The sequence below is a fragment of the Mixophyes fleayi genome, chromosome 8, assembly GCF_038048845.1.
Source record: "Mixophyes fleayi isolate aMixFle1 chromosome 8, aMixFle1.hap1, whole genome shotgun sequence".
In the NCBI taxonomy this organism is placed as follows: Eukaryota; Metazoa; Chordata; class Amphibia; order Anura; family Limnodynastidae; genus Mixophyes; species Mixophyes fleayi.
The window spans coordinates 27,591,011-27,611,363 of NC_134409.1; the positions used below are offsets into that span (position 1 = coordinate 27,591,011).

The 20,353-nt window shown below is 44.7% G+C and overlaps 1 protein-coding gene across 1 annotated transcript in view; it reads left to right on the top strand.

Moving 5' to 3' along the window:
• Positions 1-1,116: 1,116 nt before the first annotated feature.
• LOC142099088 (histo-blood group ABO system transferase 2-like) overlaps positions 1,117-20,353 on the top strand; it is a 57,805-nt gene continuing 38,568 nt past the window's right edge. Inside the window, exon 1 of the mRNA XM_075182209.1 lies at positions 1,117-1,411. Coding sequence (XP_075038310.1) covers positions 1,344-1,411 — 68 coding nt within the window. The 5' untranslated portion in view covers positions 1,117-1,343. The remainder of the gene's footprint in view (positions 1,412-20,353) is intronic.

The following is a 20,353-nucleotide window of genomic DNA, read 5'->3' on the forward strand; positions in this document are numbered from 1 at the left end:
TAAAAGATCACTATTTTCATGTGCATCACGTTTAGACAACATGTGGGAGATGTAAGAGACAACATCAAGAATGCAAATATGCACGCCAGAAAGGCGTTGTTGTTACAGGAACTATCAGCAGATTGTTGGACAGATGGTCACGAGTACGTACACAATGCACAATTGGCACAACATTGTTCCATCATTTATAGAAATTTTTAGTCCATTTATAAAATCAAATCAAATAATACAATTTGATTTTGAACAATAAAACATGATTGTTGGAGCGTACACACACTGATGCGATATCAAACCTAACAACCCAGCCATCTCGGCAGCCAGGTGCGTGCGCAATCTAGGAGCAATTAGTCTACTGTTGGGGCTGATTGTCCTTCTGTGCCCCTCCAGGTTCTATTGGCTCTTACTTGTATTTAAGGCAGGGAGGGCTTATCCTCCCTGCCAGTTATAGTGCTCAGTTTCTGGCTGCTGACCTGCTCTGTATTCTGCTCCTGTATTATTATAATGGACTCGCACGGTGGCTGACCCTATTCTGTGTTTCTTTGTGTGTGTATGTTAGGGAATTTAGAATGTAAGCTCCATTGGGGCAGGGACTGATGTGAGTGAGTTCTCTGTACAGCGCTGTGGAATTAGTGGCGCTATATAAATAAGTGGCGATGATGATGATGATGACCCCTGGCTTGCTTACTGGATTCTGTTTGATTGCTCGTTACCCTGACCTCTCCCTGTTATCCGGATATTCAGTTTTTCTGCCGGCCCTGACCCCTGCCTGGACCTCACTCTGCTACTTGCTTTTGCCCTTTGCACTAGGCCTGTTCTGGACTACGCTATCTTCTGACATCAGGCCCTCGCCTGCGCTACAGTAAATATATAAGCTTTTACTACTCTCAGGTTAGGACCTGGGGGCATCTGAGTACCTGTGAGTGTGTTCAGCTCTATGGGAAAGGCGAAGGTGAAGACCTCTTCTGACGGTTCTACAAGTTTATGACATTTGCCGTCAGCCCTAACAACAAGTACTTTTGTGCTTTTACATACTAGGAAAAAATGTTTTGAAACATTAGCTGGAGGAGGTACATACAGAAGGTTAACTCCCTTCAGACTAACTATGTGACAAACTTCCTCAGGGATCATTTAAAAATAGCACGATGAAAAGCATGTATCTGTAGTTACCTCTATTTAATGCTGATAATTTGCTAATATTATTCATTGGCACACGTGCTACCTTATAGTTTTTTTTCGCTGACTCCCATATGAAAGATTACTTGGATTTCTAGTCTTTATCAGCGTGGAAAAAAGCTGCAGCTGTAACACTCACCTGGACTATATATTTACACAGTAAGAAAAGAATGCTACCATCCAGACCTTATGTAATTGGAACCGTGGTCGTGTTGATACTGTTTATAGTGGGATTCTAGTAAGTGAGATGTGTATGTCTTTTCTATATTTACTTACTTATGTATTATTTTATTATTTTTTTTCTATACAGCAAATGTAAAATGTTTTCATTTTAAATAAATGCATTATTTGTAATATGCACTATAACAAATGTAATATTTATGTTCTAAACATCAAATCCTAAAAAAATACAATAAAGTCAATTTAATTTAAAGCTAAGGTAGTTAAAGTGCAATACAGAGAAAGAGTGGTAAATTATCTTCACGTGATGTGGATGAAAACATTAATGATTTATAGCTGAGGAAATGTATATTTTTTATTGAACTTCTTTTAACAAAACTGTATTCTCTCTGAAGCATTAAAACAGAAAGGTTCATGATAATGAGCATGTGTTTAAAAGAGGGAGCCGGGTTACAGGAGATTTTAGACACAGAATTGCAGCCCTGGAAGTGACTGTTGACATTGCAATATCACATGCTGTTAGCACATGACCCTAAGAAAAGGGTTAATGCAAAAAGGCAAACTCATCGCTCTGCAACCTTCCACCAGTATAATCTCATAAGGCTTGTTGCATTGGATGCAGCACTTGCTAGATAGGTCCACAAAAGGTAATAGTGAATAACAGCAGTTTCTCTTAAAATATTTATCTGCTTGTATGAATAAACCTGTATAAACCTGTCACAAGGCTGTCTGTGGAGCGGATGTTTACCTTCTTAGTTATGCCTTGCATCAAATACATGTTGTGTTTCATTTACGTGGTCTAGCTGTGTCACCGTTGTGGAGCAACAGAAATTAAACCTTTCTGCTCTCATCCAAAGATAATACATTAGGCATTTTAACTTTAACTTAGAGTTAAAATGCAGATGACATAGGCAAATAATGTGAAAAGTGGAATGGGGGCGAAGTTGAAGAAACAGAGTTACAGACTGGAAAGAGCAGTTTCTAGTTTTACAAATGTTTTTATTAAAATCATCAATAAATACAATAATAGCAAAGAACATAACAGTTTTGCTAACCCGATTGTAGAATTTTTCATGCAGAGGGATCAATGAAATTAAAATTGCACAGAGTTTAATTACAAAGACTTACACACTATAGCTGAAGTTATATATATATATATATATATATATATATATATATATATATATATATATATATATACATACATACATACATATGTATATTAAAGGGTAAATCTAAAGATGGCAAAAAATCTCAAGGAGAGTCATAGATAATAAGAACCATATTTACTAATCCCCTGGTGGTGCCAAATTGTTGTAGACTTATTGTCCTGATCAATTGCAAACATGCACTCCATTCAGTATACTTAATTTTTTTCTTAAGTAAGTAAAGAATGCTATGCACCAAATAATAGATTATCAATAATAATAATAATAATATTGATACATTTTTTAACAAGGCCTATTTACAGAAGGAACAGGACCTTCTGACAAGCACACTTACCGTATATACTCGTGTATAAGCCGAGTTTTTCAGCACATTTTTTTATGCTGAAAAGCCCCCCTCGGCTTATACACGGGTGAACTTACCTGGTCTTCGGTCTCTCAGCTCCTAACTTCCGCAGTGGAACGCATGTGCGTTCCACAGACAGGAAGTTCCGCAAATGCCGAACTTCCTGTGAGTGGAACGCACATGCGTTCCACTGCGGGGGTAAGTTCAAGGGTGAAATATCTCTCTCTCTCTTACTGAACCAATGCTACAATTGAAATTCACCGCTCCAACCCCTACATCGAGCTGGGGATCAGCATCGTTGGCGGTAGCGAGACTCCTTTAATAAACATTGTCATCCAAGAAATATATCGGGATATTATCATTGCCAGAGATGCAAGACTATTGGCTGGAGACCAAATACTTCAAGTACCGGTAAGCTGTTGGAGTATTGTCTTTTATCCCCGTCTAGCTGCTAGAGTACAAAGACGTAATTTACTGTGCAAATAACTGATAAGTATCTGATGTGTGAGCCTTTTCAACAGCAGCCGGTCTACAGTGTTTATCTAGACGGAGAAGCAGTGAACTATTAAACATTTGACGCTTAGTTTATTAGTCCATTAATCTTTGCTATAATGCAGTAGTAATTCAGCCAGACTTTTGCATACAGCTATTGCATGCTAAGATAGCACACTCCTATCCAGTGCAGTGTCGGACTGGGGCATGAAGGGCCCACAGGAGAACTGCAACGCTAGGGGCCCACCAGAGGGGGTGTGGCCAGTCATCATAGAGGCGAGACTAGACGTTAGAGGGGGAGTGGTCAGCCCACGAAGGACAGCTAGCACCATAGTGTAGTATATAAAGAATGCAGTGTGTGTATAAAGAGTACACAGTCTGACCTGCCCCTTAGATTGGGCAGAACAGTCACCATAAATCAGGATTGTCCCACTAGACCAGGCTTGGCTAACCTGTGGCACTCCAGGTGTTGTGAAACTACAAGCCCCAGCATGCTTTGCCAATATATAGCAGCTTATTGCTGGAAGGGTGTGCTGAGACTTGTAGTTTCACAACACCTGGAGTGCCACAGGTTAGCAAAGCCTGCACTAGACTCAGAATATTTGACAGACTGTCCTACCTGTTCTTGTCACTTTTACCACCTGTGGCTGCTGGTTTCTTTAGTTGCTGCTTGTCTGGATCTTGGAATGTTGAGCGCCCTATTTGGAAAAAATAATGGGTACATTTAGAAGATTCCAACCAGCCCCGGCGTTAAATCAATAGGACCAACAATTAATACTTAGGCCTTCCTCCAGCCCCAACATTAAAGTTATAGTATTCCAATTTAATAAACCTATTTCCCGCCCTCCAGACAGCTCCTGCAATAAACCGCATTTATGTATAATACGTATAATAAATATATCTATTTCCTGCAACCGTCACTGCCATTAAATAATTCATATTCACATTTAATTAATAGCCCCCAAACCACCCCATCTTAAATTAAATTGTCCCACCTTCACCCTACAAAGAAAATAGCACCCATTATTTAGCTACCACCTACCACACACACATTACATTGCCACAAGCCCGCTGTGCCATCACACACACATTACTGTGCCCCTTAATCACCATGCTAGGCCTCCTTATGATCACACTGCACCCTCCATGCTGTTTTTGCCCCCCCTTCATCACCCTGTGTCATGCTGCTTTTGTTCCCCCCTTCTCCTGGCCCCCCCTTCACTCTGCCATCATGCTCCCCCTTCACTCTGCCATCATGCTCCCCCTTCACTCTGCCATCATGCTCCCCCTCCACTCTGCCTTCATGCTCTGCCATCATGCTCCCCCTCCACTCTGCCATCATGCTCCCCCTCCACTCTGCCATCATGCTCCCCCTTCATTCTGCCTTCATACTCTGCCATCATGCTCCCCCTCCACTCTGCCTTCATGCTCTGCCTTCATGCTCTGCCTTCATGCTCCCCCTTCATGCTCCCCCTTCATGCTCTGCCATCATGCTACCCCTTCATGCTCTGCCATCATGCTCCACCTTCACTCTGCCATCATGCTCCCCCTCCACTCTGCCTTCATGCTCTGCCATCATGCTCCCCCTTCATGCTCCCCCTTCATTCTGCCTTCATACTCTGCCATCATGCTCCCCCTTCACTCTGCCTTCATGCTCCCCCTCCACTCTGCCATCATGCTCCCCCTTCATGCTCTGCCATCATGCTCCCCCTTCACTCTGCCTTCATGCTTCCCCTCCACTCTGCCATCATACTCTGCCTTCATGCTCCCCCTTCATGCTTTGCCATCATACTCTGCCTTCATGCTCTGCCATCATACTCTGCCTTTATGCTCTGCCATCATACTCTGCCTTCATGCTCTGCCATCATGCTCCCCCTTCATGCTCTGCCATCATGCTCCCCCTTCATGCTCTGCCATCATGCTCCCCCTCCACTCTGCCATCATGCTCCCCCTTCATGCTCCCCCTTCATGCTCCCCCTTCACTCTGCCTTCATGCTTCCCCTCCACTCTGCCATCATACTCTGCCTTCATGCTCCCCCTTCATGCTCTGCCATCATGCTCCCCCTTCACACTCTGCCTTCATACTCTGCCTTCATGCTCTCTTCTTTCTTCCATTCCCTCACTTACCTTTTCTATCTGATTCTTTCTTCTCTTCTGTCTTCTGTCTTCCGTCTGCGGCACTCCTCACTGAATGTCGGGCGTGATGACGTCACGCCCGGCATTCAGTGCGCACGGAGCCGGCGCCGCAGACACGCAAGGTTTTTTTTGTTTTTTTTGTCTTCAGTTACTCGCTCCCCCACCAACAAAGAGGGGAGCGATCAGGGTTGGGGCCTACCGGGGGATAGACCGGTCCCCCGGCGGGCCAGTCCGACCCTGATCCAGTGGCCACCATGGTGAAAGTATCTCTACAAGTAAAAGTGTAGGATTTACACTGAAAGCTTTCACCTTCACTAAAAAATGTAATATATATCATTTTCTTACTGACAGAAGATACCACCTCATTGGGTGGCAGTAAATCATTCTGTAAGTGTCTCCTGCGTTTTGTTACTTCTGTCACCTGGATTACAGATGCTGACCTTAGGCTGTGCATTTACCAGTAGCTGCTGCATTTCCCACCCTAGGCTTATACTCGAGTCAATAAGTTTTCCCAGTTTTTGGTGGTAAAATTAGGTGCCTCGGCTTATATTCGGGACGACTTATACTCGAGTATATACGGTATTTGATTAACTGAAAAGATGAGCCAAGATCATGCAATAACATTTTGAGTGAGTTACTGATTTGCTCCAACATAGATTTTACTATATGGCAAAAAACAATACATGTTATCCCAAAGTCTTTATTCAAACATTATGTAAAACAAGTATTATGGATGTGAAGAAAAACATAATTTAGTTTCCACAGGAAGGAACAGGGTCCTCCACATCACAGAATAGAAATCTGAGGTTTCTGTCATAATGATAGAGAAACATTTTAGTGCCAAATGCACCTGCATTTGGCACTAAAATGCCTGCAGCAATAGAAACTCTTCTATCACTGCTATTTATCATTAAAAGGTCGCTGGGGAAACTGAGCAATATTCAGCTCCCCAGCCACACTGTCTGGCAACAGTAAGCAGAGACTTACCTCTTCGCTGGCCAGTAGGAGTCCCTTCTGTACAAGTGTGACCTGGAATTCCCAGGTTACACATGCACACTGCATTGGTCTCAGTCTCAAGCTTCCAGGAGCATGTTCAAATAACTTTTTTTTTTAAAAAAAAAACCCTAGAAAAAAAATAGAGGCTAATAGATAAAAAATAGTAAAATAATGAAAAACTTTAAAATAATTTGAAATGGCATTAAATAAATTATTTTCTCCTCTATAGTTGCCGCAATCTCCAATCTTCCGTGCCTTTTCATATTAATTCTGCATAACAGTGAACATATTTTCTCCCCACAAACCAGTGTCAAATACCAATTGACATTGTCACATTTTCTCCTATGTGCGCCACTATTTGTTTTCCACTACATTGTTTCTTGCAGCTCCAATATGTGTCTACCCCTATAGACAGCTATGTCAGTTGGTGTAATTACTGACTAACAACACAAATAACAACGCTGACTACTGAAAACACACCATCCAATAATAGATCCGTGAAGTGATATAATAAAACAGTTTATTACTAAAAACAATTCAAAACATGAGGCAACCACTGGCCAGTGGATTCATAACATAGATAGATAGATATCACATAAACATGCTGCAGTGTAGAAAGTAGAAAAAACATTCAATATGGATGATAAAAATATAATGGGCAGCACAGTGGCCTAGTGGTTAGCACGTCTGCCTCACAGCACTGGGGTCATGAGTTCGATTCCCAACCATGGCCTTATCTGTGTGGAGTTTGTATGTTCTCCCTGTGTTTGCGTGGGTTTCCTCCGGGTGCTCCGGTTTCCTCCCACACTCCAAAAAAAAAAACATACTGGTAGGTTAATTGGCTGCAATCAAAAATTGACCCTAGTCTCTCCCTCTCTGTCTGTCTTTCTGTCTGTCTGTCTGTCTGTGTGTGAGTGTGTGTCTATAGTAGGGAATTTAGACTGTAAGCTCCAATGGGGCAGGGACTGATGTGAATGAGTTCTCTGTACAGCGCTGCGGAATTAGTGGCGCTATATAAATAAATGATGATGATGATGATGATGATGATGATAAAGTCACTGTATTATGCGACATACACATACGTCCTGCAGCCTATAGATCACACTGTCCAATGACCCAAAAATTTACAACTCCGAAGTGGGAAAATGGTTGGTATAAGGTGTGGCCACATCAAAGATATTACTAGTATCACCGTGAATCCAGCTGGATTCACGGTGATACTAGCATTATCTTTGGTGTGGCCTGTTTATCCTCCTTTGAGATCTCACTGAACTCTACAGCTGCAGACACTATTTTCACTCACATCCTGAATATAATCATCACATCTACGTGCGCCAGGTTTTTGTGGTTTTCCTTTTTCTTGGTGTAAATACTGAAGTTGGTTACACAATGCTGAGCGTCTTTCATTTCCTCTTGGCCAGAACTTGGACCCAGATAGCCTGTTCTGGGCCTTCCACTGGATGGATTTGGATAACATTTGATATTAAAACAAAAAGGACACTGGGCAGCCACCTAATGGGTGTATTGGAAGAGCTGCTAAGATGCCAATTATTTTTAAAATGTGGACAGTTTAATCCAACTCATTGATAACGTAATAATTTGAAGATTTAAAGCAGAGTACTTCAGCTAGAATATATATATATATATATATATATATATATATATATATATACAAGTTAACCCGTGCATGATACTCATGTATTCTAGTCAAATCAAGCTACTTAGGGTGTTAAAAAGGTTCTTGTCATGCATTTGGCCCTAGCCCAGGCCTCCTCAGGGGAAGAGCGTTACTTCCCGACGCAAGCGCCCTTTTTTAACGTGGTTTTGTCCACATGTCACCACCTCATCATTTTTCTCCATCACCTCATCCTTCATCTTCATCGCCACATCCTTCATCAAGCTACTTAAGGTGTTAAAAACTCCCCACTGTCACCCCCGGCAACCACCAACCACTCCCAACTGTCACTTCTCCTTCAAGAAATATATAGGTCAGTGTATAACTCTGCCCAGCAGGTGGCGCTGCAGCTTGGTTTTTTTTTTTTTACACACGCGCCACTAGGCATTTATTATATATATATATATATATATATATATATGCATTGCATATTGTACATAATTTTTTTTATACTGTTGTGCTATGCTGGGTTCATGTCAATTTGCGAATATTCTGCTCCTTTCTTTACCTAGAGGGTGTCCTCTACCTGACACAAAGAGAGGCAAGACCAAGACTTCTTCCTAGCAACTGCTGCCGCTTGTTTCTCTGTCCTAACTATCCTGTTACTAATTTCTGCCCTTTCTCAATGACTGTCATGAGCATATCTTTCTTTCTTCAACAGCTCTTCACTCTCTCCAACCATGCACAGGAAGTCTCCCCTCCTCTCTCATGTTTCTCATTGGGGCAGATTAAATACTAGGTGATGTGCCTTCGAGCATCACCTCAATGTCTAGCCTCGTGGAGTTCCAATTAATACAGTACTGAAATCATTGCTTATTTTTGCTCGCTCCTCAATGAGGTACTAGCAAAAGTAAGGGAAAATTTCAGGCTAGACATCCCCTTGAAGGGTCTCCATGGACTGCTCCGGAGGCACATTGCACAGACTTGAATCTGCCCCAATGACTGTAGGGGTTTGGCGGGAGGTTTGTTCCGGTCACATATAGAGTGCGTTGGTCTGAGTCATTAAGGCACGCATAGTGAGTGCACATAATTAGGCTCTGCGTACTCCCGAAGTCAACAAGGAATGGAGTTAAAGATATGTGTGGTGAAACACTATGGGTGTAGGCTTACTTTGCTCTACTAGACCAGAAACTGCAGGATATGTACAATGCCTATGTGGAATTTAAAATCTTAAAAGAATGTACAGCAAAAATTCATGGACATTTAAAAAAAAATAAGCAAATTCTAGAAACACATTTATGAGGGTGTTTTACTGTACATAACAGACATTTTTACAGTTGCTCCTGATTGCAAACTTGTTTTAGCATACTTACACAGCCGTCATAACTAGTGTTCTTGACTTAGACTAGATCCCTAGCTGGAGCAAGAGAGAAAATCAGCGTACTTCTGTGTGCGCTAGACTCTGACGTGGCAGCATGAGAACGCCCTTACTGTATATTGCCTACATAAATCTGGCCAAATCCGCACATCCCCCATCCCATTCACTTCCCGAAATCGTAGGCCGTAGTTAGTGTTTTTGCACTCGATGCTGACTTTGGACGTGGCTGCGTTATGTTGTGTTTTGTTCATTTCTGAGCATTCACAGAATGATTTTTGTAAACGATCCGCTCAAAAAAGCCAGATACGTACCTTCATCACTCAGGCCCCCTGTCTCTAAATTTTTATGCTAGTTTTGAAGGCATAATTACCTTGTTTTATGTTTATTGCTACACAAATGTCGCCACTGAAAACCGCTGTGTGGGGGATGCTCACCACTGGTTCTTCTCTGCTCTGAGAATGTGAAAGTTTGTGCAAGGATGGTATAGATGGCAACAGTGGCTACTAGTTCAACAATGATTCAATTATTTTTTCAGGGGTGGTCATCTCATCTGCCCTTATAATAATCTGATTAGTTAAAGAAAAGGGTTAATGACAGTGGATAGGGCATTAAGAGTAATAAGGGTAGATATGGTTTTGCATGTGGTAATGGTACAAATGTGGCTCATATATGCTCTTCAGTTTTGTTGTCTACCGTCCATAAAAGAGGAGAGTGACATCTCTTCTGTCACTTAGAATTGTTTATTTTTATATTAAATAAGGAAATGTAAGAGTGAAATTTAGAAGTGCTGGTATGGAACTTTCCACACTCTCCCTCCCTACCTGCTCTCCCCTGTCCCTCACATGCTGCTTTTCTTGCTCCTCCCTTACTCCTTGATCCTCTCCCCGTTCCTGCATCTATTGTACCCTCTCACTAGTGAATTCACACGTTTGCCCCTCCAACATCACACTGCATCCTCCTTAATCACACTGTGCCCCCTTCATCGCACTGTGTCCCCTCCTTCATCACACTGTGTCCCCTCCTTCATCACACTATGCCCCCTCCTTCATCACACTGTTCCCCATTCTTCATCACACTGTGCCCCCTTCTTCATCACACTGTGTCCCCTCCTTCATCACACTGTTCCCCATTCTTCATCACACTGTGCCCCCTTCTTCATCAAACTGTGCCCCATTCTTCATCACACTGTGTTCCCTCCTTCATCACACTGTTCCCCATTCTTCATCACACTGTGCCCCCTCCTTCATCACATTGCATCCTCCTTAATCACACTGTGCCCCCTTCTTCATCACACTGTGCCGCCTCCTTCATCACACTGTTTCAGCTCCTTCATCACACTCTACCCCCTCCATCATAACACTGTGCCTCCTCCTCAATCACACTGTGCCCCCTCATTCATCACATTGTGCCCCCTCCATCACACTGTCCCTCCTCCTAAATCACACTGTGTCCCCCTCCATCACATTGTGGACCTTCATTACACTACTGTCCCCTTCATCACTATGCCCCTTCATTACACTGCTACCCCCTTCATTACTGTGCCCACTTTATAACACTGGTGCCCCCTTCGTTCTTTACTTACCTTTCTATGACCTTCTTTTCTTCTGTTTTCTTCTCTTCCTCTTCTGTCTTCTTATCTTCAGTGTGCTGGCTTCTCTTTGTGCTGCTCCTCATTGACAGTGACAGGATGTGATAACGTCATGCCCGACAGTCAGTGAGAAGGGAGCAGAGATGAGGGCACCGCTGCCAGCACCAAGTAAGTATTTATGTCACTCACCGGACTGTGAGTGCTTCTTCCCGGACATTTAGGAACCGTGGCCGTCCTCCATCCTGAGGGACTGCGCATGCGCAGCCCTTTCCATACCTCCAGTGTATGTTCCTTTAACTAAATTGGCAGATCAGGCAACCTCCCTATATTAAGAACCTGTGGTCAACACCACGTTGCCTGATCTTGGAGTCTCATTCCCCATGAGTCTCTGAAGGTGTTCCTGTGTTTCCTCGTTTATTCAGCCCAGCTGATTCCTGTGGTTTCCAAACCACTTCTACCTCTGTGGTTTCCAAACCACTTCTACTACTGTGGTTCCCATACCACTTCTACCATCTACTGTATCATCGTGACTGTGAGCTGATTCCTATCCGCTGCCTCCGTGCACTACAGTCTTCTAATCACTTCAACTCTACCATGTATCATTGGGACTGTTAGCTGATGCTATCCGCTGCCTCCGTGCACTACAGTCTTTCATTCACATCCACTCACCTGTTCATGATTGTGACTGCCAGCTGATTCCTATCCGCTGCCTCCGTGCACTACAGGCTTCAACCTGCAACTCGTCTGTGTTTCATCATCGTGACTGCTAGCTGATTCCTATCCGCTGCCTCCGTGCACTACAGTCTTCAACCTGCAACCCGTCTGTGTTTCATCGTGACTGTTTGGCTGATTCCTATCCGCTGCCCCTGTGCGCTTCAGTCTTCAGCCCTTGTCAGCTCTCCCGTGTTTCCTTGAGTCTGCTGCCACTATTGCTACCCGCTACTCTCCGTGACCAACTGTTCCAGTTCAACTCTGCTCCGGTGTCCCATCGTTACTGCACCTGCTGGTTGCTATTGGCTACCTCCGTGTTCCCGCAGAGACCCGCTGCTGTTACATCTCAGCGCTACTCATCCATCTACTGCTGATCCGCTCTCCACGCCTTCCTGTGTTCCCTGCTGGTCTACCTACCTGTGCTCTGCACCTGCTAGACCACCGCTTCACCCATCCAGGGACTTTGGATCCTGCCGGCTTCCTGCCCTTCAGGTATCTCTGCACTCCTGTCTGACTGCCTTCTCCTGAACCACGGTATGCATACTTCCCATTGACTGTGCTGTGTATTGCATACCTTGCTGGACTGTGTTGGTTCTCCTCTGGAGTGTACTATCCGCTGAGTCTATTGCCATCATTGACTGTGTTGGTTCTCCTCTGGAGTGTACTATCTGCTGACTCTATTGCCATCATTGACTGTGTTATCTCATGCTGGATTACTTCAAGAGACTTTCTATATTGGCAGTGTTGTTCAGTCATTTATACATTTATATTGTGCATATTACTGTGGATCAAAGTCAAGGTGCCCGTGTATATATTGTGTTGCAGTCTCCCCCCGTGCACCTCCTCACATATATATTCAGTGGTACAACTTGCTAGTGGCAGACCACTGACTCCTGTTTACAGTTTCACCCGTTCCAGTATCCTCTCACATAGCAGTGGTACAACTTGCTAACGCAGACCACTGACTCCCCGGATACCTCCACTTGGATTCCATTCCTTCACTCAGACAGCGGTACAACTTGCTATCCGCAGACCGCTGACTCTCATCACCTCCTCGTTTCTGTTGGACATTCCTCCTCACTATAGCAGTGGTACAACTTGCTACCGCAGACCACTGACTACCTTCACGTGTCCTTTGTCCATACAGTTCCTCGTGTATTACTACTTCCATATTGCCAGTGCTGCTAGTCATAGACTTTCCTGAGCATCTCATCATCTGCTATTTCCTGTTCCGTGATCACCCTGCTACCAGAGTACCATATTACCACCTATACTGCTCTGGTAAGCCTATCACCTGGTGATCCCTGGGTAAAGACTCCTAGTGCCCGTGACAGTAAGATCAGGCCATGACAGACCCAGATACGGAACCTACAGCCAAGGAGATGCTGCAGCATCTGGTCAACCGTGTGGAGCAACAGGATGCTCGCCAACAGCTGTTACTTCAATGTTACCAATCTTTAACCTCCCAAGGAACATTTGGACAGACTGTTACAGCTAATGTTGAAGCTCCTGTGCTTTCCTCCGTTTCCCCAGTGCCATCCCAGGTGTCTACAGTTCCTACGCTTCACCTGCCTACTCCGTCAAAATATGACGGGGACCCCAAAACTTGTAGAGGTTTCCTTAACCAATGTTCAGTCCATTTTGAACTTCAACCTCAAAATTTTTCTACCCATCGTTCCAGAGTGGCCTATCTTATCTCATTGTTTTCTGGACAAGCCCTGGCTTGGGCCTCCCCTCTGTGGGAGAGAAACGATCCAATTCTACAAGATAGTGCCAAATTCATTTCCACGTTCCGAAGTGTGTTCGATGAACCAGGTCGTGTGACCTCCGCTGCTTCCAGCATTCTTCGTTTGCGACAAGGCTCCCATACAGTAGGACAGTATGTCATTCAATTTAGGATCTTAGCCTCTGAACTTCAGTGGAACTCTGAAGCATTAGTTGCCGCCTTCTGGCAGGGGCTTTCCGATAAAATTAAGGATGTACTGACTACCCAAGAACTTCCTTCGTCACTAGAAGATTTGATCTCTCTTTGCCATCGTGTAAATATGAGATTTCGTGAAAGAGAGTCTGAGAAAACAACGGCTGTCAAAGCACCTCTTCGTTCTAACCCTCAATTTCGTCCAGCTCCACCCTCTGCGATTCCCATGGAGATAGGACGTTCCAAATTATCTTCAGAGGAGAGGAAACGAAGAGTAAAGAATAGACTCTGTATCTATTGTGCTGATTCCACGCATATGCTCAGCTCTTGCCCTAAGAGATCGGGAAATGCCAGGCCCTAACTAGTTCTGGAGAGGTGAAGTTAGGGTCCCTGGAGTCCTCTCCATTGTCTATGAAATCTAAAGTCTGCGCTTTCGATGTTACGATTTCCTTTGCTACCAAATCCTTTGAGTCACAGGCATTGATTGATTCCGGAGCAGCAGGAAATTTCATTTCTAAATCATTAGTGAATCAATGGTCCCTACCAGTGATCACTTTAAAAACACCCATTACTGTGACGGCTATAGATGGATCACGCCTCATCAATGGTCTCATCACCCAGAGTACGTCTCCAGTAACCCTTCAGATTGGTGTACTACACCATGAAGAAATTTCGTTTTTAATTCTTCCAGTTACGACAAGTCCGATTGTCTTAGGCCTTCCATGGCTTCAGTGTCACTCTCCCCAGATTGACTGGCGCACCCCTCAAGTTACGTCTTGGGGGTCTGAATGTCACCATCGTTGCCTCTCTCAAGTTATTCCTCTTAAAGTACAGCAATCTTCCATCTCATCTTCCTCCCCGGGACTCCCTCCTCAGTATGCTTCATATGCCGATGTGTTTGATAAAGCTCAGTCTGAACGTCTTCCTCCTCATCGTTCTTGGGATTGTCCGATCGACCTTCTACCTGGCAAGACTCCTCCCAGGGGTCGGGTCTATCCTCTCTCGTTACCTGAAACTCAAGCCACATCTGAGTACATACAGGAGAATCTCCAGCGTGGGTTCATTCGACCTTCCACCTCTCCCGCTGGAGCTGGGTTCTTCTTCGTCAAAAAGAAGGATGGATCATTACGCCCTTGTATAGATTTTCGTGGACTCAATGCCATTACTATCAAGAATCGGTATCCCATTCCGCTGATCACTGAGCTATTTGATCGCATCAAGGGAGCTCGGATATTTACTAAGTTGGATCTTCGTGGTGCCTACAATTTAATTAGAATCCGTTCCGGTGACGAATGGAAGACCGCGTTTAACACCAGAGATGGGCATTACGAATATTTAGTAATGCCCTTCGGGCTGTGTAATGCCCCCGCGGTTTTCCAGGGTTTCATCAATGAGATCTTTCGGGACTTATTATATGTATGTGTCGTTGTCTACTTGGACGACATATTGATCTTCTCACAGGACCTGCCTTCTCATCACCAACATGTGGCAGAGGTCCTCTCCAGACTACGGAAAAACTCGTTGTTCTGTAAATTGGAGAAGTGTTCATTCGAGTTACCCCAGATTCCATTCTTGGGGTATATAGTTTCCGGAGTTGGCCTGAAGATGGATCCAGACAAAGTAAATGCTGTACTACATTGGCCTCAGCCAACTACTCTTCGTGCCATCCAGCGTTTTTTAGGTTTTGCCAATTACTATAGACGCTTCATTCAAGACTTTTCATCCATTGCATCTCCCATTGTGGCCCTAACTCGGAAAGGGGCTAATACTAAGCAATGGTCATCTGAGGCTCTCCAAGCCTTTCAAATCCTCAAAGAGTCCTTCTCGTCTGCTCCCATTCTGCGACAGCCTGATGTGACACTCCCCTTCTTCCTAGAAGTAGATGCCTCTAATGTGGGCTTAGGAGCTATTCTCTCCCAACGCTCGGAGCAACAAAAATTACATCCTTGTGCCTTCTACTCTCGGGGTCTTCTGCCCGCAGAGAAAAATTATACTATCGGGGACAAGGAGTTGCTGGCCATCAAAGCTGCATTAGAGGAATGGAGATACTTGTTGGAAGGAGCTCGCCATCCGGTGACGATCTTCACGGATCATAAGAACTTGTCATATTTGCAATCTGCTCAATGCTTGAACCCTCGTCAAGCAAGATGGTCTCTTTTCTTTTCCCGTTTTGAATTAATTATAACCTTCAAACCAGCCGCTAAGAACAAGAAAGCTGACGCTCTATCTCGAGCTTTTGTGACGTCCTCTGATGTAGAAGAGGTTCCCAACCATGCTATTCTAGACCCCAAATGTATTTCTCTGGCTGCTTCATCCACCAAAATGCTACCATTTGGGAAGACCCTTGTACCTCCTACTCTGAGGAGGAAAATCCTTTCGTGGTTCCATGCCTCTCATTTTTCTGGACACGCCGGTGAACACAAGACCTTTGAGATTCTCTCTCGTAGTTACTGGTGGCCTTCAATGAGGAGAGACGTCAAAGAGTTTGTTGCTTCCTGTGATTTATGTTCTCAGTTCAAATCCTCCCGCAGAACTCCAGCAGGGTTGCTGCGACCACTACCCATTCCGTCCAAGCCTTGGACCCATATTAGTATGGATTTCGTTACTGATTTGCCACCAAGTAAGAATCACAATACTATTTGGGTAGTGGTAGACAGATTTTCGAAGATGGCCCATTTCGTCCCTCTGTCCGGTTTACCTTCCTCGTCTACTCTGGCTGAACATTTCATTAAAGAAATCTTCCGCATCCATGGATGTCCGTCTGAGATTGTGTCGGATAGAGGAGTACAATTCGTTTCCAGATTCTGGCGGGCCCTTTGTAAAACCTTGGGCATACGATTAGCACTCTCATCTTCTTACCATCCGCAATCTAACGGACAAACGGAACGAGTCAATCAAGATCTTGAGACCTTTATTAGGATGTTCTCTTCAGCCAACCAAGACAACTGGGTAGAATTGCTCCCTTGGGCTGAATTCGCCCATAACAACATGTACCATGAGTCATCATCCAAAACTCCATTCTTTGTGGTCTACGGTCACCATCCGTCTTTTCCGGAATTTCCTGCCCTCCCGCCCACCCAAGTTCCTGCTGTGGAGACTGCTTGTCAGACCTTCAAAAATATCTGGTCTCAGGTCAAAACCTGTTTAAAGAAGACATCTAACAAATATAAGTCTTTCGCAGATAAGAAGAGGCGGGCTATTCCACCACTAAAAATTGGAGATCGTGTCTGGTTATCTACCAAAAATATTCGTTTGAAGGTTCCATCTATGAAATTCGCCCCTCGTTTTATTGGTCCATATAGGATCATTCAAGTTATCAATCCAGTATGTGTTAAACTTCTTCTTCCTAAGAATCTTCGGATCTCCAATGCCTTCCATGTGTCCTTGCTCAAACCTCTCATCATCAACCGTTTCTCGACTCCTCCCTCAGCACCGCAGCCAGTTCAAGTTCATCAGGAGGAGGATTTCGAGATTACTGAGGTATTGGATGCAAAAATTTCGCGAGGAGTCCTCCGTTTCCTCGTTCATTGGAAGGGCTTTGGTCCTGAAGAGCGTTCATGGATCAAAGCTGAAGATCTTAATGCTCCTGCCCTTCTGAAGAAGTTTTATTCCAAAAATCCGGACAAGCCCGGTTCCAGGCGTTCTGTGCCCACCTTTAAAAGGGGGGGTACTGTCACTCACCGGACTGTGAGTGCTTCTTCCCGGACATTTAGGAACCGTGGCCGTCCTCCATCCTGAGGGACTGCGCATGCGCAGCCCTTTCCATACCTCCAGTGTATGTTCCTTTAACTAAATTGGCAGATCAGGCAACCTCCCTATATTAAGCACCTGTGGTCAACACCACGTTGCCTGATCTTGGAGTCTCATTCCCCATGAGTCTCTGAAGGTGTTCCTGTGTTTCCTCGTTTATTCAGCCCAGCTGATTCCTGTGGTTTCCAAACCACTTCTACCTCTGTGGTTTCCAAACCACTTCTACTACTGTGGTTCCCATACCACTTCTACCATCTACTGTATCATCGTGACTGTGAGCTGATTCCTATCCGCTGCCTCCGTGCACTACAGTCTTCTAATCACTTCAACTCTACCATGTATCATTGGGACTGTTAGCTGATGCTATCCGCTGCCTCCGTGCACTACAGTCTTTCATTCACATCCACTCACCTGTTCATGATTGTGACTGCCAGCTGATTCCTATCCGCTGCCTCCGTGCACTACAGGCTTCAACCTGCAACTCGTCTGTGTTTCATCATCGTGACTGCTAGCTGATTCCTATCCGCTGCCTCCGTGCACTACAGTCTTCAACCTGCAACCCGTCTGTGTTTCATCGTGACTGTTTGGCTGATTCCTATCCGCTGCCCCTGTGCGCTTCAGTCTTCAGCCCTTGTCAGCTCTCCCGTGTTTCCTTGAGTCTGCTGCCACTATTGCTACCCGCTACTCTCCGTGACCAACTGTTCCAGTTCAACTCTGCTCCGGTGTCCCATCGTTACTGCACCTGCTGGTTGCTATTGGCTACCTCCGTGTTCCCGCAGAGACCCGCTGCTGTTACATCTCAGCGCTACTCATCCATCTACTGCTGATCCGCTCTCCACGCCTTCCTGTGTTCCCTGCTGGTCTACCTACCTGTGCTCTGCACCTGCTAGACCACCGCTTCACCCATCCAGGGACTTTGGATCCTGCCGGCTTCCTGCCCTTCAGGTATCTCTGCACTCCTGTCTGACTGCCTTCTCCTGAACCACGGTATGCATACTTCCCATTGACTGTGCTGTGTATTGCATACCTTGCTGGACTGTGTTGGTTCTCCTCTGGAGTGTACTATCCGCTGAGTCTATTGCCATCATTGACTGTGTTGGTTCTCCTCTGGAGTGTACTATCTGCTGACTCTATTGCCATCATTGACTGTGTTATCTCATGCTGGATTACTTCAAGAGACTTTCTATATTGGCAGTGTTGTTCAGTCATTTATACATTTATATTGTGCATATTACTGTGGATCAAAGTCAAGGTGCCCGTGTATATATTGTGTTGCAGTCTCCCCCCGTGCACCTCCTCACATATATATTCAGTGGTACAACTTGCTAGTGGCAGACCACTGACTCCTGTTTACAGTTTCACCCGTTCCAGTATCCTCTCACATAGCAGTGGTACAACTTGCTAACGCAGACCACTGACTCCCCGGATACCTCCACTTGGATTCCATTCCTTCACTCAGACAGCGGTACAACTTGCTATCCGCAGACCGCTGACTCTCATCACCTCCTCGTTTCTGTTGGACATTCCTCCTCACTATAGCAGTGGTACAACTTGCTACCGCAGACCACTGACTACCTTCACGTGTCCTTTGTCCATACAGTTCCTCGTGTATTACTACTTCCATATTGCCAGTGCTGCTAGTCATAGACTTTCCTGAGCATCTCATCATCTGCTATTTCCTGTTCCGTGATCACCCTGCTACCAGAGTACCATATTACCACCTATACTGCTCTGGTAAGCCTATCACCTGGTGATCCCTGGGTAAAGACTCCTAGTGCCCGTGACAATTTACCAGTGGACAAGCATTTTCCGCCAGCCCTGGCTGCTTGCAAGGAAGTGGGGAGAAGAAGTACAGGTATGGTATACCGGGACATACCGCCCCACTTCGAGCACTGCCTGTTACTATATGCCTATACCAAATATATGATATCTGGGGCAAGAGAAAGACCCCTTTGACTGTCCATTGATTTCTCTGTTATAAGATCTCTCCCGGCAATTGCTATCTTACCATAAAGATACCTCTGACTTTTTACCTTGTATCTTAGAAATGTAAGTCCAGTGGTGTCGCTTCACACACAACAGAAGCAATGTCATCATGAGCACTATAGCTTAAATTTACATCAGTCTCATACCTCCCAACTGAAAATCCCAGTTTGAGGACACTGTCTGTCAATCCGAAAATTGATGTCTATGTCCTGACTGCTTGAGGGTATTTGGGGAGAGGGGCCAGGGACTGTAGATGGCTTAGCACTTCCAATGAGAGTGGTCATGGAACATCTCCCTGTACCAACTCGTTATCAGGATTTCCCCTTTGTTGTACATGAATTACCAGGAGGTGTGTAATCTTGCTATTTAGTTTATATTTCCTTTTATTCTGAAGTCTCTTTTTAACAGCATGGCATTGTTTCTTTTGATGCATTGTAATTTGCTGAGCCATTTGCCTCTGCAGAATTGTTGCTCCCTTCCCTAGGCTGTTCAGCCACCAGAACAGACAAATGTTGTTGGAAGAAATCCCCATCTCCTCCTATCTGATCTGTTCCTTACCTTGGCAATTACCTCCTGCTCCAAAATGACAGGAGCCTGAAGCAAGCCAGTAGTAGTGGTATGATTTAAAGAATGAACCATCAGCTTATAAATCTCTGCTCTACATAAAAAGCGTGAGCTCACTCATAGTACTTCCCTATTGTTTTAGGGTCTAGTTTGTATCTAGCTTGACATCTTTTCCCACAGCATACTGATCTTTTTATTAAAGTTATCTGGAATATATTTGATTCTTTAGAGGTATTGCACCATCCTTTCCCTTTGCCAGACAAATACACGAGTACAGTACAGCTAGCATACTCAAACTTGCTTGGGCACTCATTGAAGCTGCAGAGGTAATAGAAAACCACAGATGTCCCCTAA